The following is a 26,477-nucleotide window of genomic DNA, read 5'->3' as shown; positions in this document are numbered from 1 at the left end:
CCAGGCATCTTTACATGGATTCCCTCACTGTGAGCACGATAACAACCTCATTTTACAGATTAGAAGCTGGAGTTTCTACAGTTGGAGAATTAGAAAGTCATGAAGGCGGGACTTGACTGTGGAGTCAACGTTCTTAAACAACATATTGAGGGGTAGGCCGGCCAGGAAGAGCATTCAAGCTAAGTCCCTGACTGCCTACTTTCCAGGCATGGGTATTTGAATACACTGGTGGTGGGCTCGCCGTCACTGGGTCAGAGTCTGTCAGTGGTGCCCACACAGGGGAAGGAGAGGGCTGGGGTCTGACTCTCCAGTGTAGGGAATCTGAGGTAGAGAGGATCAGCCTGTGGCTGATCACAGGCCGTCCTGTTCCTCCAGGGCCTGGAATCCTCTACAACTGAGTTCCCCTCGAGCCCGCTAACGGCAGAGAACAAGACTCATACCCCCCACCTCCCACCGTAGGGGCTGAAGGTCATAATGGTTAAGGCTTAGGCGGGGTGGTGCCAGCCGGGACGGCCTGGGACAGAGTGCCAGGGAGGGCAGCTGTCGAGGCTGCCAGCAGAGGAGCCCCGTGGCAGCATCGAGTGTGACCGGCAGGGAAGAGTCGTCCCCACTGCTGCAGAGAATCTGCTCCGGTTACTGTTGCTGCATATAACAAACCGCACCAGGCATAGGAAAGTGAGCAGCAGATCCTCTGGCTCATGGATTCTCGAGGTCAGGAAGTCGGAAAGGGCAGAATACGGGCTGCTTGCCTTTGCTCCGAGTAGAAAGCTGGGGGCTGGCATCATCCAAAGACTCATTCACTCCTGTATCTGGCACCTGGGCTGGGAGAACCCCAAAGACTAGGGCAGCCGGCCGGAATGCCTGCGCCTGGCTCCGCCACGTGGCCTCGGGGTATCGGACTTCTTACGCGATGGCTCAGGGTTCCGAAAGCCAGCGTCCCAGCAGGCAAGGTGGAAGCTACATGGCCATTCCTGACCCTGGATGTCTCCCGGCGTCACATCTGTGACTTTCTGGCGGTCACAGTGAGCTGCTCGAGCCAGCCCAGATTCAAGGGGGAGGGGAGAGGGACTGTCACCTCTTTATGGGAGGAGCGTCAACAAAGGGGCAGACGTGATTCTGAGCTGCCGCGACACCCTTGTCGTGTGTTCAGGTTCGCCCCTTCCCGAGGCTGGCATTTCCCGGGCAGGCAAGGTTGGGGGAAGAAGGGTTATGACAGGAGCAGACATTTGTTACAAAATGCTATTACTTGGCCTTAGGCATCAGGAAGTCTTTTATTTGGGATGGAATCTCCAGCGCTGAGCACAGTGCCTGGCAACGAAGGTGGGGGTGGGTGGGGTGTTCTCGGTGGGTATTTGATGGGCAGATGGGGGGACGGCAGGAGTTAACAGTACCGCCGGCAAAGTTCCCGACCCCTCGTGTGTGTTGTGCGTGAAGCCATGGCGGGCATTTCCCTCTTTTCCAGTCAGCTTGGAATTGCACCGAATCCTAAATCCAGGCTACATATTGAAGATTCCAGGGGACCTTCTAAACGGCTCCATCCTGCACACCAGATTTAGCAAGTGTTGCAAAGTGTTGTGCTGTGCCGGGCCGGGAGGTGCCGCTGCGGCTTTTTCGGATCTCCTTCTCAGGGGTGGTCATATCTTGGTGCTTGATTTTAGAACTTTTGAGCGTCCGACTTCGGCTCAGGTCATGATCTCACGGTTTGTGAGTTGGAGCCCCGCGTTAGGCTCTGTGCTGACAGCTCAGAGCCTGGAATCTGCTTCAGATTCTGTGACTCCCTCTCTCCCCCCTCCTCCTCCCCCCGCCTCAAAAATAAATAAATAAACTTTAGTGTATAACCCTTAGGGAGATCTTGAAACTCACTATGAGAAAACCCTGGGTGAAGTGTCTTTATTTCACTCAATGGAAAATAATGGCTCTGGTGGGATATGACTGCCCTATTCCAAAGCCTCCTCTCCAGGACCGTGGCTGGTCAAGATGAATTTTGTGAGAAAAACAGGCCAATTCCAGCTGGATAGCCAGGGTTTGGAGAGATTTCAGCTTGTCAGTTCCAGATGAGTCAAACTTTCCCAGCCCTTTTGCTGTTGTTGTTGTTGTTGTTGTTGTTGTTGTTGTTGTTTTAATTGCCCCTGCCTCTGGATTTAAGCATGTCTGAAAGGAAGCACCTGAAATGGTTTGGTTGGTTTCATGTGGTGGAACCTACTGTTCATCTCAGAAGAAATTCACATGGCAACGCTTGGCTTGTAATGAGACTTAGAAACAAACTGGCTTGTCACTTCTCCATGGAAATGTTTGAGAAAGCTGTGGGTCCCAAGTGCTAAGGGTTCTGGCACTGCATTCAGCCCGTGCAGTGACAGCTAAGATAATGCACTCTGCCCCAGGCGGGGTGAGTTTCAGGAGCCTCCCTAGATGGGTCCGGAGGGGTCATCAGTGTTCCCGATGGCTCCCTGGAGGGCCCTTTGGGCCAATTGCGAATGGGCAGGCACTGGTGACTTCTGCTGAACTCCCAGTGGCACCCGTTGGCCGCCTCTAACCAGGATCTGCTGTCACATCAGCCCCTTGACCTCCCTCCTCCCAAGCCTCTCACACAGTCATGCAGAGGGCCGTCAAAATGAGTTCACTGGCATTTTGAAAGTCTTTCAAGATTGCTGTCAGACTAGGGGGGGAAAAGGCAAACTTCAAGTCTGGTTTCCCGGGGCACCTTCTTAAAGGTGACTCATGCCCTTGTATCTCAAGGGCCTTATTTCTCTCAGTCCTCCTGGCCTGACCTTCTCGGTCCAGCGAGGCGCTAACAGCAGGGCTGGGAGCACTCAGTGGTCACGAGCAATAGGAAAACAGAGAAATAAATGGCCTCCTCATTTTTGGGTGAAATCCTGGGTTCTTGCAGTTTCCCCTGAAAGGGATCCAGGTCACACGCTCAGTGATGTCATGAAACTGAAATCCTAAATGGGGGAAGTCCAGATGTTTGTTCCCCATTAGCAAAGAAAGGGCAGCTTTCTTCACCGCATGTTCCAAATGATCTTCTGAAAAACAAACAGGAAAGTGACATCTGATGGGAGCGAATTTGTTATGACAGGGCGGTTTTCCTCACTGGATCTAGAAGCCCAGAATGTTAGCTCATGTGAGCAAGGGAAAGGGGCTTCTGGCTAGGACTTTTGGCTTTTCTGTGAGGGAAGCATAAGAATATCGTGGGCAGACTTCGGCTTCACCTCCCTGGCAAGTTTGACTCATTAGAACAAAACAAAAACCTCAGTTGCTTTGTTTCTCCGGAGGTCTTGGTGACTTTGCAACCAAAACAAAAACAAGCCCAGCTGGAGGCAAGCTGCCTAGGCCTGGGGGTGGCCTCTCACACCATTCAAGGGGGGAGCTGTTCCTGCCAGACAGAGCTGAGATTGACGTTGGCTGTTGGCCGGACGTGCAGACAAACCATTCACTTCCTTCCCCAAGTTTACAGAAGAGCACTCGTCGATGGGGCCGCTTTGGAGTAGCTAGGAGCACTTTGACTCTGAATTTATCCTGGCTTTCTCATCTCAGCAGGGCAAGATCACAAGCAGGATATTAATGGAATGTGGAGGAAAGGACAGCACCGTGCGGGTGCGCGCACACCCTCGAGCAGAAAATCAGCTGTTATTGACCTATAACTCTTCTGGGTCCTTCTCCAGCTTTCCTCCAGGCTGAAATCTGATACCCGGTCACTTAAATCTTTGATTTCAAACAGTTGCTGTAGTGCCTTTTTTTTTTTTCTTCAAATTCCTACTGTTTGACTCCCCCACCCCCACCACGCTTTTCTTTTTGTTCTGATTGCCTCCCTTGGTCCCTAATTTCCCTTTTGGCTATTCTTTTTTTTTTTTCCTAGAAGTTCACAATTAACATTAATTCACTCATTTGACAAATGCGTCTGAGCACCTGTTCTATTTCAGACATTCTTTCAGGCTCTGGGGATACATCTGCAAAGGGGACACATGAATCCACATCCTTAAGGGTGTGGTGACAATGTGGTAAAGGGTAAGAGTGGCGACTGCCAGATGTGAGATCAGTAGATGTGTCCTTGCCGCCCCGAGTGTCCCCATGGACCAGAAGCCTGGGCATCATCAGAGAGCTTGTAAAAATGCAGACTGTCAGGACCCATCTAGACCCACTGAACCTGAACCCGCATTTTTAAAACCTGTTATACCCCCTTCAGAGAAGCGTTGGCCCCACCATCCCAGGGACGTGAAAAAGGCCCAAACTGGGTCATATCACTTATTTTACTCTTTTGTTCTGCATTAGACTTCTAGAGCCACCGTAACGGATCCCCACAAACTCAGTGGCTTCAACCAACAGTCTTATGTTCTGTAGGTTAAAAGTCTGGTGGACTCTGCTGGTTTCTCCGTTTCAAGGCCAAAATGAAGGCGTGGGGTGGGGTTGGGCTCTGGGCAAGAACACCCTGCCAAACTCATTCAGACTACTGGCAGAATTCAGTTCCGTGTGGTTATAGGACTACAGTCCTATTTCCCTGCTGACCGTTGGCCCAGGGTCAAGCTCATGTCCTAGAAGCACGTGCATTTCCTGCTCTGTGGCCCCCTCTGTCTTCAAAGTCAGCAACAGCAGGGTGCGTCCCTGTCACACTTCGAATCCTTCCTGCCCCTTCTTCCACCGCAACTCTCTCTTTTGCCCTCTTTGTCTATTTTTAAGGACCTGTGTGATTGCACTGGGCCTCCTAGAAAACTGTAAGTCCATCTACAAAGCCCCTTTTGCCAGGTATCATAACATACAGGCTCCAGGGATTCGGAGATAGAAATCTTTGCGGGGGAGGGGGGCAGTGTGCTGCTCTACCTCTGAAAAAAGCCATAAGCTGTTCTCACTACTCTACGGACCTTAAGGTTAAACTTTCCTATCTTTTAACAGTAAGAACTCAGTTCTTTAATCTGCTTTCTTTTTCTTCATCACACTTGTCACTGTATACATATCTGTCTGTCTTCCCCCACTCTCCCCGCCCCGCCCCCCGACCTCGGAAACGTGCTCCTTGAGGGGCAAGTGCTAACATCATTCCTTTTTGTCTCCAGTACCCATCATGGTGCCTGGCACGCAGTAGGTGCTTAATGTATGCAGAAAAAAAATACACTCATTGTTATATCCCTGAAAATTGCTGATAAGGAGAGCCAGCGGTATTTTCTTCAAGGGGCTTCTCTCTTAGTAAGGTCAATACAAAGTTTAAGAATAAATCCCATGTGTAACTCACAAGAATAGAGGGTAGAATGGGTGTGACCAGGAGTTCGGGGGCGAGAGAATTGGGGGGATGTTTAAGCGGACAGATCTGCAGCTAATAGATAAATACGTGCTGCAGATCTCATGCCCAACATAATAAGTACAATCAACAGCACTGTGTCGCCAAAAAAACAAACAAAAAAAAAAAACAAAAAAACAACTGATAATTATGTGACAAGAAATAGATGTTTGCTAATGCTACAGTGGTAATCATACAACAGGGTCACACAACAAGACAATGGCACAGCCAGGGGTAGAATTAGGATTTGGACCCCCATAGTTGGTTGAGGAAGCCTGTGCCACTCATTACGTATACCCCTTGGACTGCTGTGTTGCCTTTGACACATTTCTCAGAGAGGCCAGCCTTGTACCCAGCCCTGAAGGATGAAGAGGGATCGCCCCGGCAAGGTGTTGTCAGTGGGAGAAGGTGACCATACGAAAGGATGTTGCGCTGACGACATGGGGTGTAAACCCTCCCGTGGGAATGCAGGTTTGGGGAGGGGGCATGGTGAGAGAGCAGGTCCCCGCTTTGTCTGTGGGCAGACACTTCCCCTGATTTCTCCAAAGCCACCATACGTGGATTTATCCACATTCTTCCTGTACCTAGTCCTGCTTCTGGCACCATCTCTCAGAACGAGAAGTTGTTAGGCACCCCTGTTACAAAGTCGTACCTGATATTTGCTCGGAACTTACAACTCGTAACATTTCAGGGCTACTAGGTATCTCTTAGTTTCTTGCATTCAAGGTCCCTTTATCTTCCTTGTGGACGGCAGGCAGAGCTCTCTGAAGACCTTTTGTTAGTTTGTCTTCAGAAAGAAAGCTTTCCTTTGCTTTACTCATTTTAATGGTCCTTCTTGGGACCTACCCGAGTCTCCTCGACAAGAGCTGCAGCGTTCCAGGTGATGGTAACGCACTGGGTTTGGCGAGAGGTTAGGATGGGCTAGATGGGCAATGGGCGTTAAGGAGGGCACTCGTGATGAGTACTGGGCTTTATATGTAAGTGATGAATCACTAAATTCTACCTGAAACCAATACTCTACTATATGTTAACTAACTTGAATTTAAATTTTAAAAAAGGCATTACCTCCTAGTGTATCTAAAACTTTGGTGATATAGGATGTTTGACTCTGAGCTCAAAATCTCTAAAACTTACGGTTAAAAAAGAAGCTTCCGTCCCCCTCCCCACACCCCATTTCATTCCCTTTTCTCCAACTAAGCGTCTGTCCTCTTGTCTGTTCCTAGGATGGTCCGGATTCTGCCAGAGGGAACCGGACGAAGCAGGAGAGTGCGTGGCTCTTCAGGCTGTGGTACAGTTTTGACCACAAGTATCCTTTTCAGTGACCTCCCTGTACTCGTGAAACAGCGGTGATGAAATTCTCTTGTTGAGTCATCCGTGAACAACTTCTGACGAGTAAGGAAGGCTGTGTGCGTGCTATAAGGTGCAGTCATGCCTCTCTTGGGCCACAGGCAATGATCATTCAACCATAGGTAGTGCCGGCAAACATCTCTCTGGCCAAGAGGAATCATTAGTACGTCATTAGGGTAGCTACCCCACAGCCTGGTAGACTTGGGTGGCTCTTATGACCAAGGGAAATAAGCCTATGTAGGTGAATTAGTTAAAATCACACGATGAAAGGTGCCGCGGTCGGGAAGGAAAGTAGAACCTGAGCAGTTTATCCGTGTGGGGAAGGTCACTTCTATGGGCCACCTGCATGGCCAACTCTACACTAGGAGATTCGCTTGGCCCTCAGGTGAAACTTAAAAACCCAAAAGTTCATTCTCATAGTGTAACTTGACATCATGATCTAATGGGTAGGTAGTTCGCATACAGTCTTGGAAAACATAAAAAAAATTCTTGAACTCTGTATGAATGGGACTGCAGACTATATATATCCTAGTGTCTGGTTTATTTCGCTTGACATCATTTGTGTGACTCATCCATGTTGTCACGTGTAGCTCTAGTTCACCTGTTTTCATTGCCGTATAGTATTTCACTGTATGAGTATACCACCATTTACTTACCATTGATGGTTGATGAACACGTAGATTGTTTCTAGTTTAGAGCTAGTATGAAAAATACAGCTACGGGGGCGCCTGGGTGGTTCATTCGGCTAAGCGTCTGACTATTGATTCTGGCTCAGGTCATGAACTCACAGTTCATGAGATCGAGCCCCGCGTCAGGCTGACCTGGAACCTACTTGGGATTCTCTCCCTCTCCCTCTCCCTCTGCCCCTCCCCCCATCTCAAAAAAGAATACTGTTTATGAGCATTTTTGTCCATGTCTTCTGGTGCACGTATACATATATTTTTTTGTTGGGAATATACCCAGGAGTGAAATGGCTGGGTAATAGGACATGCATTGGTTCAACTTAAAAAGATTTTTTTTCAACGTTTATTTATTTTTGGGACAGAGAGAGAGCATGAACGGGGGAGGGACAGAGAGAGAGGGAGACACAGAATCAGAAACAGGCTCCAGGCTCTGAGCCATCAGCCCAGAGCCTGACGCGGGGCTCGAACTCACAGACCGCGAGATCGTGACCTGGCTGAAGTCGGACGCTTAACCGACTGCGCCACCCAGGCGCCCTGCATTGGTTCAACTTTAAAAGATAGTGCCAAACAGTTTTACAAAATGGTAGTACCACGTTACACACTCACCTCTAGGGTATGAGAGTTCTAGTCGCTCCACATCCCCACTGACTGTTGGTGTTGTCAGTCTCGGTAATTTTAGCAATTCTATTGAGTTTATAGTGGTATTTTATTATAGTTTTAATTTGCATTTATCTGATGACTAATAAGGTTGACCATCTTTCCATATATTTACTGGCCATTTGGTGTGTTCCTTTATGAAGCACCTGTTCAAGTCTCTTGCCCATTTTTCTTTTGGGCTGCCTACCTTTTCCTTACCATTTTGTAAGCATTCCTTAGGTATTCTGGATGTGAGTACTTTGCTAATTATATGTGATACAAAAATCGCTCCTTGTGACTTGCCTTTTCACTTCTAAATAGAATCTTTTGATAAACAAAAGGCCTTCATCCAATTTATTGATCTTTTCTGGTTAGTAGTTTTTGTGTCCTGTTGTGAAAATCTTTCTCTATGCCAAAGTCACGAAACCAGTTTCCTCTCTTATCTTCTAGAAACTTTATTGTTTATCTTCTGCACATCTATTTTTTTTTTTTACTGAGTGATGGACATGGGCAACAAAAAAATGTAGAGATCATTGATCATTTGAGATGCTCTTGAGGAGGCTGTCATCCTTCAGAGCTGATGAAGTTACATCTGGTCAGTGGCTAGGCGAGGGCGTTAGCAGTTCCAGGTCACTGTAACCCAGTCAGGAGTAAAGGTGATTTGAAGCCGGGAATCAATTCCTGTGAGGATTAGTCTGTTTTCTGGTGGCCTTTTTTTCCCTAAGGTTCTAATGCAGAGCCTAAGGTGTTTCCATAGTCTTCCTCAGAAGGATAGGACTCCAGTTTTTGTCAGATTCACTCTATCTCAGATGCTCTACTCAGCTTCTCAGGTGCCTTTTGGGGAAATGTGGCTCACCAAGTACCAGGCTCACCTCTTGGATGTCTTCCACCAGATTCTGGCCCTCTTCACTGCCATGGCATCTATCTGATGCCATTAAGCAGCCGATTTTGTTGTGTTTTATTTTATGTTTTTATCTTTTGCCCAGCTCTTGTAGTTGCTCTCAGTGGAAACAGTGGTTCAAATTATCTTGTTTGCTATTAACTGAAATAGAACACCCAGGGATTTTAAAAAGCCATATGTACTTTATCTACATCATGATTCAGAATGCATGTTACTCCCCGGGCTTGGAAAGGACGTGGAGAAAATTGGAGAGAGTTCACAGAAGAGTGACAAACTGCGAACGTGATAAGAAATTGACTCTTATGGGCGTTTAGTCCTGCACTTTCAACAACGGGTAGATTGTTCAGACATAAAATCAGTACGGAAACATTGGACTTGAACTACATTGTAGACTAAACGGACCTAACAGACATATGACTTATGGGATGCAGTGAAAGCAGTTGTAAGAGGGAAGCTTAAGTGATAAATGCCTACATTAAGGAGAAAGAAAGATCTCAACTAAACAAACTAACTCCTCAAGGAACTAGAAAAAGAAGGAGAAAGTAAGCCAAAAGTTACCAGAAGGAAGGAAATAACAGAAGGAAAAGTTACCAGAAGGAAGGAAAGAACAGAAATAGAGACTAGAAAAACAATAGAGAAGATCAATGAAAGTAAGAGTTATTTTACTGAAAAGACAAACAGAATTGACAAACCTTTTGTTAGACTAAGAGAAAAATAAAAATAAATAAATAAATAAAAATCAGAAATGGAAGAGGAAACATGACAACTGATAGCACATAAATACAAGGAGTCATAAGAGACTTCTATGAACAATTATACACTAAAAATTGGATAACCTAGAAAAAAATGGATAAATTTCTAGAAACCTACAGCTTAACCAAGACTGAATGAAGAAGGAATAGAAAATCTGAATAGCCCAGTAACAAGCAGGAGATTGAATCAGTAATCAAAAACCCCCAACAAATAAAAGCTTCCAAGATCCAACCTCCTTTCATGATAAAAGAAAGAACTCTCAACAAATTCGATATAGACGGAATGTATGTCACCATAATGAAGTTGGCTTCATTGGTGAATTCCACCAAACATTCAAAAAATTAATACATTCTCAAACTCTTCCAAAAAATTGAAAAGTTGGGGACACTCCCAACTTCATTTTATGAGGCCAGCATTGCCCTGATATCAAAGCCCAAGGACACTACAAGAAAAGAAATTTACAGGCCAGTCTCCCTGATGAGCATAGATGTAAAAATCCCCAACAAAATACTAACAAACTAGGGCACCTAGGTAGCTTGGTGGGTTAAGTGTCAGATTCTTGATTTCCACTCCGGTCATGATCTCACAGTTCAGATATATTCTCTCCCTTTCTCTCTCTCTCTCTCTCTCTCTCTCTCCCCCCCTTCCCCTCTCTCTCTCCCTCCCTCTCCCACCCCCACTCACGCTCTCTCTCTCTCTAACAAATAAACATTAAAAAACACTAACAAACTGAATTCAGTGGCACATTAAAAGGATCATACACCAAGTGAGATTTATCCCTGGGATGCAAGGGTGGTCCAACATAAGCAAATTGATAAATGTGATACATACACCACATTAACAAAATAAAAAATAAAATTATATGGTCTCAATAGATGCAGAAAAAGCATCTCTTGACAAAATCCAACAGCCTTTCATGATAAAAAATAAACTCTCAACAAAGTAGATACAGATGGAATGTATGTCAGCATAATAAAGTCCATTATATGACAAGCCCACAGCCAACATCATACTCAAGGGCAAAAAGCTGAAAACTTTTCCTCTAAGATCCAGAACAAGGCAAGGACACCCACTCTTGCCACTTCTATTCAACACAGTATTAGAAGTCCTAGCCAGAGCAATTAGGCAAGAAAAAGAAATAAAAGGCCTCCAAATCAGAAGGGAAGAATTAAAATTATCTCTGCAGATCACATGATCTTATATATAGAAACCCCTAAAGACTCCACCAGAAAACTGTTTTAAAACTAATAAGTTGCATTTCTATACACTGACAATGAGCTATCCAAAAAAGATAGTAAGAAAACAGTCTCCTTATGATACCGTCAAAAACAGTAAACCACTTAGGAATAAATTTAACCAGGTAGGTGAATATCTGTACACTGAAAACTGAAAAACATTGATGAAAGAAATTGAAGAGGACACAAATACATGGAAAGATATCTGTGTTCATCGATTAGAAGAATTAATATTGTTAACATATCCATACTACACAAAGCAATCTATGGATTCAATGAAATCTCTATCAAAATTCTAATGGTGTTTTTTTTTTTCACAGAAAATAAGAAACAATCCTAAACTTTGTATGGAACCACAAAATACTGTGAATAGCTAACGCAATCTAGGGCAAAATGAACGGAGCTGAGGTGCCACACGAGCTGAGGTGCCACACTTCATGATTTCAAATTATATTACAAAGGCATTGTAATCAAAATGGTATTAGCATTAAAACAGATATACAGGGGCACCTGGGTGGCTCAGTCGGGTTAAGCATCCAACTGCGGCTCAGGTCATGATTTCCTGGTCTGTGAGTTTGAGCCCCATGCCGAGCTCTGTACTGACAACTCAGAGCCTGGAGCCTAGATTCTGTGTCTCCCTCTCTCTCTGCTCCTCCCCACTCGCACTCTCTCTCTCTCCAAAATAAATGAACGTTAAAAAATAAAAACAGATATACAGACCAGTGGAACAGAAGAGGGAGCCCAGAAACGTACCCTCATATATTGGATCGACTAATCTTCAACCAAGGCGCTGAGAATATGTAATAGGGAAAGGGCAGTCTCCTTGGTAAATGGTGTCAGGAAAACTGGATATCCACATGCAATGGAATGAAACTGGAACTTATCTTGCACCACTCACAAAAAGAAACTCAAAATGTTTAAAGACTTAAGTGCAAGACCTGGAACCATAAAACTCCTAGAAAAAAAAAAACACGGGGGAAAGCTCCTTGACATTGGTCTTGACAGTGCGTTTTTGGACTTTACTCCACAAGCGTAGACAGCAGAAGCAAAAATAGACAAATGGGACTACATCAAACTAGAAGATTTCTGCACAGCATAGGAAACCATCAATAGTATGAGAAGACAACCTGTATAATGGAAGAAAATATTTGCAATCCATATATCTGATAAGGGGTTAATATTCAAAATATATAAGGAGTTCCTATAGCTCAACAGCCAAACTCCAAATACCCCAATTCAAAGAGGGGCAAAGGACCTGAATAGACATTTTTCCAAAGAAGACATACACTTGGCCAACAGATATGTGAAAAGTTGCTCAACATCACTCATCACCAGGGAAATGCATATCAAAACCACAATGAGATCTCTCCTCACATCTGTTAGGATGGCTGTTATCAAAATGGGAAAAAAATAACAAGCCAAGTTGGGAGGATGTGGAGAAAAGGAGACCCTTCTACACTGTCGATGGGATGTAAATTGGTGCAGCCACGGTGGAAAAACAGTATGGAGGTTCCTCAAAAAATTTCTCCAAGAGAAATCCGCACTCCCATGTTCACAGCAACATTATTCACAGTAATGAAGATATGGCAACAACTTGAGTGTTACCAACACTGTATTGTATGCTGGAAATTTTAACATTTTCTGAGAGGGTAGATCTTAAGCGTTTGCACCACACATAGCCAGAAAGATGGTAACATGTGAAGTGATGGATATGTTAATTAGCTTGATTGTAGCAATCATTTCACAATATATGCGTATCTAAACATCTTGGACACCTTTCATGCATTCAGTGTTTGTCAGTCGTACTTCAGTGAAGCTGAGTGCGGAAGAAACTGACTCTTTGCGGGGCAATGGGAGTGATCTCTGAAGTCTCTGAATGTAAAGTTTAGTGACTGGGATTTCTACTTGTTTAGTTTGGAGGTGGGAGACCAAGAACGGAAAGCGTCTGAGGAATTATACCAGCAAGATGCCCACGATTCATTCTATAGCTCCAGAGATGATTAAATGAGAAGGCTTGGCTTTGGCTACAACAGAAGAGGATTCAGCTGGGCGGGAATGATCCCCACAAGCTGGCAAGAGGAAGCGTGGTACCTCCTTCCCGGAACAAGCCTGAAAATGGAATCGATGGCCTTCCGATGTAAGATGAGAGGCTCAGTGCGCACATACAGCTCTCCCGGGGCTCCTGGAAATCACAGAAGAGATATTCGTGACTGCTTGCAAGACCAAAGCTGTAGTTTTCTCTGCTCCGACTCCATCTGTCTTCGAGTCTTGAGCCAGTTTGTCTAGCTGATTTATTAAAGAATGTTGTTTAGTGACGACTGCAACCAGTACTTTCTGTGTGAGCAGATCGGCTGATAGCTGTTAATTTTCTCCTCGGGCCATAGCTCTCTAAAGAAAGGAGAGCTCCTGCCTGGGGAGGGATTGGTAGAGAAACAGATCTTGAGGCCACCAAAGATTTTTCTCCCTAGAGTAACCTCCCCACCATCCAACTTTGGAGTGGTAGACTTCTGCACCTGCTTGATGAACTGAGAAACTGAGTAAAGACATGGGAGGGGGGCATGCCAAAGGAATTAATTCCAAGCGTGTGTGCGTGTGTGTGTGTGTGTGTACTTACATATGTATATTTTTTCACTAAGTAAACTCTATGCCCAATGCAGGGCTCAAACTCATGACCCTGAGATCAAGAGTTGCATGCCCTACCGACTGAGCCAGCCAGGCACCCTACCAGATATTTATTTTTTAATTTTTCTTTTTTAAATTTTTTAAATGTCTGTTTATTTTTTTTTTTTAATTTTTTTTTTTCAATGTTTATTTATTTTGGGACAGAGAGAGACAGAGCATGAACGGGGGAGGGGCAGAGAGAGAGGGAGACACAGAACCGGAAGCAGGCTCCAGGCTCTGAGCCATCAGCCCAGAGCCCGACGCGGGGCTCGAACTCACGGACCGCGAGATCGTGACCTGGCTGAAGTCGGACGCCCAACCGACTGCGCCACCCAGGCGCCCCTGTTTATTTATTTTTGAGAGAGAGAGAACACAAGCAGGGAAGGGGCAGAGAGAGAATCCCAAGCAGGCTCCAAGCTGTCAGCGCAGAGCCCAAAGCAGGGCTTGAACCCACCAACCGTGAGATCATGATCTGAGCCCAAATCAAGAGCCAGACACTTAACCAACTGAGCCACCCAGGCACCCCTATTTTTTTTAATTGTTCTAATAAAAGCCTTGGAGTTGAGAGGCTTTTCCAGTCACGATGTAAGAACGGGTTATTAGGAAAAGCACTCAGGGCACCTGAGTGGCTCAGTAGGTTAAGCGTCTGACTTCTGCTCAGGTCATGATCTCGTGGTTCATGGGTTCGAGCCCCGCATTGGGCTCTGTGCTGACAGCTCAGAGCCCGGAGCCTGCTTCAGATTCCGTGTCTTCCTCTCTCTCTCTCTCTCTGCTCCTCCCACTCCCTCGCTTGCTTGCTCGCTCGCTCTCAAAAATAAACATTAAAAAAATTAAAAAGAAAAAGAAAAAGCACTCAGATGAGAAGAAGCTCTTAGAAATTAAAGTTTCTGAAATGAACCCCAAAATGTAATGGATAGTTTAATTACATGGTGGAGACCAAACTGTTGATCTGGAAGATGAAGTTGCGGAAGAGAATCTGTAAGAATTCAAGCACAAAGTCAGAGATGTGCAAGAAAGGGTTGCAAGACAGGGAGGTTAGAGCCAGAAGGTCCACAGTCCTTGAACAGATTATGAAAGGAGAAGATAGAGACCATGGAGGAAAAAAAGAAGCAAAGAAAGAATGAAAGAACATTCCAAAACTAAGGAGGAAAAGCAGGGCTCTTCAAGGCTTCCAAAGAGAAAAACTGGCATCCTCTAAAGAGAACGAACCAGGAGCACCTGAGCGGCTCAGTCAGTTAAGCATCCGACTTCGGTTCAGGTCATGATGTCACAGTTTGTGGGTCCAAGCCCCACGTCGGGTTCCGTGCTAACAGTTCGGAACCTGGAGCCTGCTTTGGCTTCTGTGTCTTCCTCTCTCGCTGCCCCTTTCCCACTCACACTTTGTCTGTCTGTCTCTCTCTCTCTCTCTCTCTCAAAAATAAGCATTAAAATTAATTAATTAAATAAAAATAAAGAGAAGAACCCAATGTGGCATCAGCAAACTTGAATGTTAGAATACCATCTAGCATTGCCAGAGTTCTAGGATGAAAAGAAAAAACTCTGAGCCTAGAAAAAAAAAGACAGGTGGCTTTCAGACACCCAGGAATTCACAAAAGTTTGGCACTGTGCAGACTCTAGTAGAAGGGGGGGGAAACCACCAACAACACAAGGATCAAACAAAATCAAAATCAGACCCAGCTAAGGAGACAACATTGAAGAAGAAACGATTCGTTATAACCCACAAGAATGTACAAGATCAAAAGGAAATTCAAAGAAGAGCCTGTATTTAGCTCATGTTCTCTTCTCAGGAACAAAGTTTAAATGACACTGTATCACATTTCCTTTAATAGTGTTCTAACCACTCTGCTGGGTTACTAGCAAATAGTATTCGTTAAATAATATTACCAATGCTAGTTACTGGCTTTTAACATTTAGACTCAATCCGTAGACAAAGCACAGAAGCTTTACTTCTGACTTATAGAATAGAATGCAAGTGTTACATGTCCATAGTATAAAGTATAATAAAAATCAGGAAAAAATGGAAAAGCCAGAGTATAGGGGCGCCTGGGTGGCTCAGTCGGTTAAGCGTCCAACTTCGGCTCAGGTCATGATCTCACGGTTCGTGAGTTCAAGCTCCGCATCGGGCTGTGTGCTGACAGTTCAGAGCCTGGAGCCTGCCTGGGATTCTGTGTCTTCCTCGCTCTCTGCCCCTCCCCCGCTCATGCTCTGTTTCTCTCTGTCTCAAAAATAAATAAACATAAAAAAAAATTTTTTTAAAGAAAAGCTGGAGTATAAATGAATTAAATGTACCGTCTTTCACAGGAGGGGGTTAAAAACGTCTGACTAAAGTTTATACATCAATAAATAGGAAGAAAAAATAAATAAATAAAGAATAAATAGGAAGACACACATACACACACATGCAGTGGAATACTACTCAGCCATTAAAAAGAATGAAATCTTGGGGCGCCTGGGTGGCGCAGTCGGTTAAGCGTCCGACTTCAGCCAGGTCACGATCTCGCGGTCCGTGAGTTCGAGCCCCGCGTCGGGCTCTGGGCTGATGGCTCGGAGCCTGGAGCCTGTTTCCGATTCTGTGTCTCCCTCTCTCTCTGCCCCTCCCCCCGTTCATGCTCTGTCTCTCTCTGTCCCAAAAATAAATAAACGTTGAAAAAAAAATTAAAAAAAAAAAAAAGAATGAAATCTTGCCATTTGCGACAACATGGATTGACCTTGAAGCTATTGTGCTAAGTGACATAAATCGGACAAATGCTCCACGATACATGATTTCACTTACATGTGGAGTCTAAAAACCAAAACAAAACAATAAAACCCAGATTCACAGGTAACAGCGAACAGATTGGTGGTTGCCATTGGGGCCGAAGCAGGCTCCAGGTTCTGAGCTGTCAGCCCAGAGCCCGACGCGGGGCTTGAACTCACAGACCATGAGATCGTGACCTGAGCCGAAGTTGGACACTTAACCAACTGAGCCACTCAGGCGCCCCTACTCTGGGATTTCTGAACATGTTTCGTTGGGTGTGTGTTCTCTTTGCTGGCATTTTCCTTAATCCTCTTTTCAAAGTTACTTGAAGCCCATCCTCACACACACCGGCCCCCCCTTAACCACCACGCTGCCCGCCTGGTGTGGCCTGCTCGCTCGGTGTCTGACCAGTCCCCAGGTGTACGACGTAAGTACAGCACGTCAGGGTTGTGTTCCTGATCACGGAGCCAGGGTACTGTCTTCCCCAGGAAGAGGAAACGTGTTGCACGCGAGCCTCCAAACCCACGAGTTTTGCTTTTCTAAATAAGATGATTAGAAATGGCCAAGTTAACATATGTTTGTGTATTTTGCACAGTAATGGAGAAATCTTGTACCTGGGCTGCGGGGCCCTGCGGTGTCTGCAGCCATGGTGTAGGAATTCTGGATTTGGAAACAGAACAGCTACATTCAAATCCAAGCCCTGAGGCCATCTAAGTGTTCTTAGCAGCCTTAGTTTTCTTGTCTGTAAAGTGGGCCTCGTTGCCTGGGCTTGGCTGTGAGATTAAAGGCTAAGTAAGGTATGGAAACATATGGTGAACCACAAAGTGTTTAGCAAACGTGAACATTCCTTTTGCAAATGGTGTCTTTATGTTGAGATGGTTAGGTCCTTTCCGTTTTCCGATTCAGACTCAGCACAGTACAAAAAGAATATCCACACCGGTGGACATCTGAGCTTTGGGGCTGACTCGTGAGCTCTTCACAGGGGTTGCTGGGCAGAGGGGTTGTGGAGAAAGCAAGAACCTACCTCCATAGAAGGACTGGAGGAGAGGGGAAAGGCCCTTCTTCCTCTCTCTCCTCCACCATCCTACATAACCATTATACCCGGGAGAAAAGAACTCCTTATATTTATGTAGAGCTTTCCAGCTCACAAATGGCTCTCTCGGCCATACCGTAAATAGGCAGATAACTACCATCTTACAGAGGAAGAAACTGCCAAGGTCCCAGGATTGGTAATTGACAGAGCTGTGACCCTAATGCAGGTTTCAGAGTATTAGTAAATAACCTGCAATTTACTTGGTTAGTGTTGAGAAAGCAGAAGGCAAAGCCCAGGTCTGAGCGAGAGGGGTCCTGATCAGGTAACGGGGCAGGGCAGCGGGCTTGGAAACCGTTGCATTCGGATGGTATGGAGGGGAAAATAGACACTGGAGCTGGGCAATAAGCAAGAATCCCTCCATACTGCCACTGCTGCTTTGGGCTGGGGTCCCTACCAGGGTCTCAGTCTGCTCCAGACACGGTGAGGGTTGCTATTGTTGAGAGAGGAGGAGCAAAGGGTCTTTGAAAAATTAATTGAGGAAGCCACAGGTGAGAGAGTGGAGGGGCTCCCTGCAGGCTTTTGAGCCTGGTGAGGGTCTTGGGCTGGGCGGCTCTCGCGGCTGTTGACCTCACCCATCACCTAGAGGGCGTTAGGACTTCCGGTTTATTTGGGAGATCTTGAAGATGTTCATTATGCACTGTTTGCATGCACCTAGGAAACCGTGTTCTTCCATTCAGGAAAGTGTGACTTCTGGTTATTTCAAATGCCCACGTTCCTGCATCACGCGCGTTTGCAAGGTTATTCCACAGCATTTTCCTAGCAGCCTTCAGTGGACAGCCCGTTACATAATTATTACAAGCCTCCAGCTTAACAAAACTTTTGTTGATCTTGTCATCTAGAATTGGAGGCTCTGACTTGGAAATCCCTCTCCACTGGGTTTTACTAGGTCCTTGTTTCGGAATGACCTTTCCTTGGGTACTCTTTGTCCGGGCTTGTGAGTTTCATAATGGAACGGGTCAACATCCAGTCCTGTTTCCTCCTGCCGGTGAATTTCAGCCCTGCTTTCCCCTGCCAGGGGTCAGTGAGGGTCACCCAGGGGCTGGTGTCTGGGGGCCGCCTCTGCGCTGCTGTAGAGGGCGTGGCCCCATTTGCAGACACCGCCTGCGAACGGAGACACGGTTAACGCTAAACCAGGGAACGTGATCTCATTTGTTGTTAAGAAAACTATCACAGGACAGATCGAATTTCAGGCCTTTCTCAACACTGGTGGAGAGTAGGAATCTGGGGAGTTTGGAGTGAGTTTTGGAATGAACGCTCTGCCTGAGTGCAGGATTGTTATTTAGTTGCACATGTGCGCCCTGCCTCATTCCGCGAGGGTTTGAGGCAGCAAGCGAGAGGAGGCGCGGGCTTGCCTATCCAAAAAAGCCGGGGAGCACTGGCTAAGTGGAGTCATGTTGTGAAGCGCGGAGCAGCCGTCATCACTGAGAAGCAACGCAGAAAACAAGCTCGAGCTTGTTACCAGCGAGTGTACCCAGACAGGCTGGGACAGGAGAAGGAGCTAGGCAGACCCAGAAGCCCTTCCTAGGCCGGGGCATTGAATAGGTACTCCTCTGGCCACCTCCTGTGACTTAAGCATCTCGAGGAAGGGTGCCAAGAGGATGCGGTCACGTGCTGTGCCGGTTTCTCACCTAGATGGGAATTCAGGCATGGTTGGGGAGAATCTGCCCGTGGCCTTGGGCAGCAGCGTGACTGGTGCGGACAGGGGAGGAGGGAGCAGGAGGCTGTCAGGGAGGCAGGTTCCCGCGTCCTGCCCCGAGGACACCCTGACACGTAGACGATGCAGGTGCCTTTTGAAGAACAGATGGCAGATAGGAGAGCAAGAGCGGTGTGCCGGAGCATTTTGAAAACGTGTTTGCCATTCAAGAGAGGCGCTCGCAGCGTTTGACCCTGTGTGCAGTGGGGACGGCAGGGGAGCGAACCGCCCCTTGTTTTGCTGGTTAAACCCATTAGAGGGTGAAAGGTTTGTGTCTGACCCCGGGCTGCTTCCTGAGCTCTCCCCCACAGTGTGGTCATTTGCGGAGGCTGCCACTCTGGCTAGAACGAACGCCTGCCTTGCTCCGCCTTGCCTGGTTTTTTTTTTTACTCTCACTGCGTCTTTTGTCCATCCTCCTCCCGATGGGGTGATTTTTTCACATCCTTTACCTGGGTCCGACCAGCATAAATCCTAACTCTGCTTCCCACCAGCTGGGGAAACCTCGGGCACATTTCCGAGGTTGTCTTAGCCCAGGCTTTCTTCTCTGTGACAGGAGTGTTCCCGCCCTTCACAGGCAGGGAGGGGTAAGGATCAAGTGAGCCCTTCCCTGACCTTCCCGGCAGGCATAGAACAGATTGTTTGAGAAAACAGACCCTCCTTCTGGATGCCCCGCCGCATCTGTGCCGCCGGGCTTCCCATCAGGGGGGTTTTCTGTGCGGACAGGATATTTCCCATCAGGGGGGGTTTCTGTGGGGACAGGAAGGATATCGTAATTATGCTTTGACCCCTTCCCTCAATCGCTCACTGGGACAAAGAGCGGCTCAGATGTAAATCAGGTGGGTTCAGGGTGGTTTATGGGGCCTCCTGCCCAGGGAAGGGGGGCCCTGAAATCTATCTGTAAGTTCACCCAGTGACCTTGCCCTGCCTTCCCTTGTGGGCTGGGAACCTGAAAGCCCCAGCTGGCCTCCCGTTCTCCCCTTGTGTCACTAACCTCAGCTGTCAGGCATTTGAAATCAGAACTGCTTCCTGGGGTTCAAAGGCTTGGTTTCCGGCAGCAGCACCTTGCCTTGAATAGCACGCCACAGTTTGCAACCTTCATGCACACCAGAGGCTCCGGGCAGGCAAGTTTCACGGGCCCGGGGTTTTCAGATGAGGAGCTGAGGTCGGGGGTTGGCCCCAGCCCTCGGAAGATGCCGGTCTCCCATTTGTCGTTGTCGTTCGTTGCACTTTTCAGAACCAAGAGCCGCTGAGAGAAGAAGACTCCGACTTCATCCTGACCGAGGGCGACCTCACCTTGACCTACGGGGACAGCACAGTGACTGCAAACGGCTCCTCAGGCTCCCACACAGCCTCCACGAGCCTCGAGGGCAGTCGGAGAACCAAGAGCAGCTCCGAGGAGGTGCTGGACCGAGCCCTGGGGATGGGAGACCAGCCGGTCTCGAGCCGGGGCACGCGCCTAGTGTTCCCCCTGGAGGACAATGCGTGACTCCCCCCTCCCCCCACCCCAGAGCCTGCAGCGATGAGGGGCGGGGGCGGCCCACCGGCAGGGCAGGGTGAGGACGGCTGCAAGCCCCAGGGTTGTTTGAGGCGGGGCACTGACTGAGTGGAACTAACGCTTCTGTTTTATTGGGGTCTGAAGCTATCTTAATAACCTTTACAATTTAACCCAAGATGGTGGGGCTAAAGTGTCTCTAAATCAAGACAGATGCAGACCTATTCCCACTTTTTCACATAGTAGTGTGCTGTTCAGAGTTAAACAAACAAACAAAAAGCATGCTTTAATGGTCTAACTCATTCACCTGCAGTATCTGAACAAGGTGTGGGGCGGGTGGGGGGGGGTTGGAGTCCCCCCAGGAGAGGCTTCAGATCCGTACACAGCAGTGCAAGCCTGGCTGGCTGCAGGAAGAGCAAAGTGGAGGAGAGCAGGCTAGAAGAACGATCGAGAAGGAAGGCAGCTGAGACCGGACCTCCAAGGATGACGGGAAGCCGGTGGTAAATGGGACGGAACTCACGAAGAAGCAATTGCCGCAGGCACTTCTGGCACCGAGGGCTGCGGGACTGCGACCTCACGTCAGGCTTCTGGACTCTTTGCAACCCGGGTTTCCTCTAGACTGAAGAATGGAAATCTATCCGTGAACATTTCGACATGGGGAAAGAATTAGAATTCCTTCTCTGGAAGCCTCCATCCAGAAGAAGCTACCAAAAGCAAAACCAAAGGCAAAAATCGTGTTACACTGTTGGGTTTTTCACATTAATCTGGGAACAGCAGAAACTGGTTAGAAACTGATGACGAAAAATCAGTCAATTCTTCAGGGCCACCGTACAAGCTGACTGCCTGGCAAATGATTCCGAGGGCCGAGATACCTACTGTGGGTTTAGGAACAACACCAAAATTGGTTGGGATGGTTTTATCTGGGGACGAGAAAGCAAAAAGAAGCCTAGGAGGCAGTAGGCTAGTATTGGGGGGCGGGGGTGGGAATCACACTGCGAACAAAATTAACTGCAAAAACGAAATACAGGATACTGTTCTAAAGACCCGAGTAGAATTCCAAACCTTGAGCCAACGAATGCATGAGATTTCAGCGGCCACGGGAGAAATTAGAGACAAGTCCCTAGAAAATTAAGCATTATTCAGTCCGGTGGAACGTTCTGTCTACTGTAAGGTTAAGTCTCCAGATGTCTTGACAGTTGAGTGCCATGTAAAGAAGGGTCGTCCTCTTGGTATCCGGGGAGGCTTGCACCAGCTGAATGCGTGAGCGTGGTTTGAAATTTAGGTTATTTGAAAACCCGATTTCTTAAAAAAAAAAATGCTTTCATAAAATGTGGGCATTTTTCTTATTGGGGCAGACAACATAGTTTGTGATAGTTTGTGTAAACCAGGCAAAAATTATTACTAGGTTGAGCCATATGAAATTGCTGATATTTGAACCATTAAAAAGAAAAAAACCAATGGCAGTTTCATATGGTTTGATATAATTAGATGCTTTTTATCCCCCCCCCCCTTTCCTTTCTGTCTACCCTAAAGTCCATTTTGACTTTATCAGGGGCACCCGTGGGATTTGTAAGCTTGAAAAACAAGCTAAACCACATATCTAACCCCATGAGGCTCAGAATTACCTAGGCTAGTGAAGGACTTAAGAAGACCTATGAGCCACAGCCAGAGAAACCGCTTTTTTAGAGAGCCCCTGGATGGGAGGTCATTGTGTCGTGGGTGTTGTGTCAGAGTGCAGAGAGCAGCTTGCCAGGCTGGAGATGTGCATATGTGCCCGCGCCCAGAACCGGCAGAAGTTTTATTCGGTGGAGTTCTCTCAGTAATGACCAGTCAAGCCTATAAAGGTGAGGCTTGTGTGTGTGTTGGGTATTTGCAGAGATGGATAGGCTGGCCGGCTCTTTGGTTGGGTCTTTATAAAGCCTTGTTTATCTCTTATGTCGCTTACTTGTTTAATTTTGGAGGAGAGAAACTACCGGAAAAACCCTGATATGGTTCATGAAAATAGCCACCCTGGCTGTTTAGGGACCCCCCCCCCCCCGTCTTAATTAACGTCAAGGCTATGTTGTCAGTAATGGTTTTCCAGGAAGCTTTCGGCAACTTAATAAGAAATCAAGGAGGAAAAATAACCAGAGTTCTCCATCCGAGGCCTACGTCGATCCACAGATTGTTGTGTTTTCCCTCAAAGGGTCTTGTAGTCTTGACTGCAAACCTTTTATTTGGACCTACTTAAATATAAGCAAGTGGAGATTTGCCAAGACCAAAATTTTGCTAGGGTTGTAGTTACTTGGTTGGATTTGTTTCTTCAGTGGATAGGAGTAAGTCACTGACCTATGGTTCTAATTTCTGTTTGCAAGATGTGCGGAATAATCCTGACCTTACTAGAGGTCCTGGGAAATGAGTCCATTCATTGAAACGCTTCCGTGTTTCTAGAAGTACTATGCCTATGCTGAGTGGGGGAAAGTGCGTGCCACGAAGCCCAGAAACCAACTAACACAAGGCCAACTATCTGCAGCCAGCCTGGCATAAATCAGGTTGAAACGGCTGAGTGCATCCAATTTCACGTCTTTTTAACACATTTAACATCTTATAAACATATTTGTTCCAGGTTGGGGGCGGGCGGGGTGACAGTTCAGCAGAGCTGGATAATTCTAGCACACAAGTTCTCAACCATGGCTGCCCATTAGGATTACCTGGCTAGTTTTGTTTTTGTTTTTTTTTTTTAAATATCAGTGCAAGGGCCCTATCCTCAGAGACTCATATTCGGGAGGCTTGGAGTGGGGCCTGGCTTCCGTGCTTTGTTTTGGATCTTCAGGGATTCTAATGCACAACCAGAGTTGCGAGCCTTGTAGCCTAGACCTTGCAGTGGACCCTATTTGGAACCTTAAAGGATGGCCTAGCAAATTAAGTTTCCTTTAGTTGCAAGTCACGTGGACCACCCTGAGGGTTGACCAGTAACCCAGCCTTGACGGCCGTCAAAGAATTTCGTGTAGACGCTCTTGGCAGAACTCCAGAACTTTCTCCCTAAAGTACAACTGACGGCGTCACATTTGAAAACCTTAGTGCGTGAAAGGGAGAGAAGGGTGATGTGAGGGAATGTATTCGGGCGGGGTGGGGGGGCGGGATGCAACACCTGTCCTCTTTGCCCCCGCTTGCGGAAAGAAAAGGGGTTCGGTCTTAACCGAGTAGCCAACTCTCAGGTGGAAGGTTTTGGAGAAGCTGGCTGTTCCACTCAACGTGTGACTAAACGGGGTCCCCTTTGCGGCCAAGTCAGCTTTCTTTCTGGCCACACTCAGCTTGCCCCGCCCCCCCCCCCCCCCCCCCCACTTGCCTGCATCCACGCTGGAGACCTCAGGGTAGAGGTTAGGCCTGCGGTTAGTGGAAGCTTGTGACCCCTTCGCGCTCACGCTCACGAGGCACCGGCGTTGCCAGAGGGGAGGCATGAAGCCCGGCTGTCCCTTTTAATACTCTCTTCGAGCACTACAAGGCTACCCGAACTTTGTCTCCCCCGGAGGGCAATTTGGACTTTAAAGGAGGCTGCGTTTCCTCCTAGGAAGCCAATCTAGGAAGAGCGCATACGTAACTACATGGTCTCTGCCCATCCAGGGTACTCCCTGGGGCGGCCAAACAGCACTGACGCCTTGCAGCCGAAAACCACACTGCGACATCAAATGTCTCATCAAGCAGACTGCAAGGAGCTTTCAGGCTGTGTTCTCCGGCCCCGAAAATGCCCTCTGTGGTTTGGTTGACAAATGAGGTCTCTCTGGAAAACGTGAAAAGCGTTAGCTGAGCTGTCCATGTACATTTCAGTCTAGGGCGATCTCCTTCCAAAGTAGAGGGCTGTTTCATGACATCCTCCCACCCCCAGTCATCTCTCCCTCCCCCTTTCTTTGTCCACAGGGGCAGTTAATGTCACCATGTCAGATATTCAATACGAACAGGATGGTTTCTAAAGGTAGAAACACCGCTGATGCCCTTAGGGGAGACTGGTGGGGGGGCCAATGTGGGGGGGGGGAAATCATCCTCTCAGACACCTCAGGTCCCCACTGTGAGTCCTAAGAGGCACATCACAAAGCCGACCGTGCCATCTGTTGTAAGATGGAATCTGGAACGAGGGCTTCTGGAAGGTCAGCTTGCTGATCCAATAAGCATGTGACTTCCCGTTCCACTTTGGAAAAACGGGGAACTTGACACGTTTCACGTTTCACGCCTGCCTCTTGATGTTGATTCTGAAGATGAGTTCGTGTAGGAGCGAGTCTGTCACATGCTATGAAAGTGGTATCGCTGACTTCTGATCTCTTACGTTGGTTTTTAAGTGAAACTCTGGCTCCGCCCATGTCCGGTGCTGTGGGCTCCAACACAGTCAGTCGAAGGAACCTAGTGGCCAAGAGTTAGAAACGAGCTTTCTAATCTGAATGTGCTTTCATAGTAGCTGAAGAGACCTTCCCCTTTCTAAAACCCAATAAGGACAATACGCAGAGACATACTCTAGAAAGCTCTGCTAGTCTCTCACTAGGAAAAGCAAGTAGGGCTCTTCTCTTTGACAATCTTTTTCAAAACCACACCTAGAAATCAACGCCTTTTCCCTCTTTCGATTTTCATAAGGAGAGCTTTATATATATATATATATATATATATATATATATATATATATACTAATACGTCTCGTCACCCAGTGCTAGCAGCAATTGTGAAAAGCAAAACCAAAGCTTTTGATGTTAGTTTTATTTTTGTAAGCAGGGTTATAACCATGGCCCACATGGAGCACCGAAATGCACATCAGAGCACCCGGCAGGGGCCGTCTTCTCTTTCGGATGGCCACCTTTTAAAACAGGTTACACGGAATTGCCAGTTGCCAGGGTCAGTGGAAAACGACTGGGCGTGTACATACGTTGGAGGAACTCCGCATCTGCCGTCTAAAGCACTGAAAATTTGAGACCCCCGTGCTACTGGGTGACCGTCCGACGCCTTGGACATTTGGGGGTGGACTTCTGTTGCGATGATTCCAACTGTGGGCTTCGGGGAAGCAGAGGAATGATTTCCAGTCGTAGGGGTGAGAAGTCTATGGATTCGGAATTCAACACTGAAATCACTGCTTCAAAGCCTGTGACTTCAGGATCACCTCCTCCTAGGTTGTCTTTTTATTTTTTTACTTAGGAAGTTTCACTGTGTCCAATAAAATGATCGAATGGGAAGGCCACCAAGATTCATTTAATAGCTGCAAAGCAATTTTTAAAAATAGAAGAGGATGGATTTACCGTGGGATGACAGGACTGTCCGGGGGTGGGGGTGGGGGCACTTTTTGTAAAGCACTTCCATAATGTAACTGGGGAGAATGTTATCTTCTGTTTCCATTCATCAGTAGCAAACCGGTGGTTTTATAAAATTAACAGTATAGTATGTTATATAAATAAACATGTTCCATGAAATAAAAGTATGTTTAACTGTGAAAAGGTGAGGACTTGGAGTTGTCAGCAACCTTTATGTGCAATAAGGAAAACCGAGGTTAGGCCCCCAAAGTGCTAACTTTCCCTAGCATTTTACTTAACGTTTGCCTTTGTGTATATGTTTAGGTTGGTATTGTAAATCTAGCCACACGTCTTCTGGCCTTTGACCGGTAGTTAACACGTTTTTCTCAAAGCTTTTTTTTTTTTTTTTTTTTTTACAAAACTCAAAATAAAAAGATTAACTGGCTGAGCTCATCTTGTGTTTGCATTTTATAAGTATCGTCAGTTAGTAGAAGAATGCTGTGTGATCCTTTTCTCAGTGTGTTTCTAAGACAAAGTAAGGCTAGCCAGCCCCTCTGGACCCAATCCGGCCCACCACCTATTTTTGTAAATAAAGTTTTATTGGAATGCCCTAGGCGCCTTCATTTGCACAATGTCTGTGAGTGCTTTCATGCAGAGCTGGGTAGCTGTGACAGAAGTGAGCAGGTATTTGTGCATAAAGCCCAGACCATTTACTATCTGACTTTCTACAGAAA

General features: G+C 46.9%; 1 protein-coding gene across 3 annotated transcripts in view; it reads left to right on the top strand.

The window, feature by feature from the left end:
- Positions 1 to 26,191, top strand: part of SLC9A7 (solute carrier family 9 member A7) — a 133,700-nt gene extending 107,509 nt beyond the window's left edge. For 2 of the 3 annotated variants that reach the window (XM_047843726.1, XM_047843725.1), the window contains 3 exons: positions 6,490 to 6,572; positions 16,541 to 16,646; positions 20,240 to 25,192. In XM_047843726.1, coding sequence (XP_047699682.1) covers positions 6,490 to 6,572; positions 16,541 to 16,646; positions 20,240 to 20,491 — 441 coding nt within the window. In that variant the 3' untranslated portion in view covers positions 20,492 to 25,192. Of the gene's footprint in view, positions 1 to 6,489; positions 6,573 to 16,540; positions 16,647 to 20,239; positions 25,193 to 25,234 lie in introns of those variants that run through there. The other variant, XM_047843727.1, reaches the window with a different exon arrangement.
- Positions 26,192 to 26,477: the final 286 nt, after the last annotated feature.

This window comes from Prionailurus viverrinus, chromosome X (genome assembly GCF_022837055.1).
Source record: "Prionailurus viverrinus isolate Anna chromosome X, UM_Priviv_1.0, whole genome shotgun sequence".
In the NCBI taxonomy this organism is placed as follows: Eukaryota; Metazoa; Chordata; class Mammalia; order Carnivora; family Felidae; genus Prionailurus; species Prionailurus viverrinus.
Note: the sequence above shows the minus strand (reverse complement) of the source record. Positions and strands in the feature narration are given on the sequence as shown.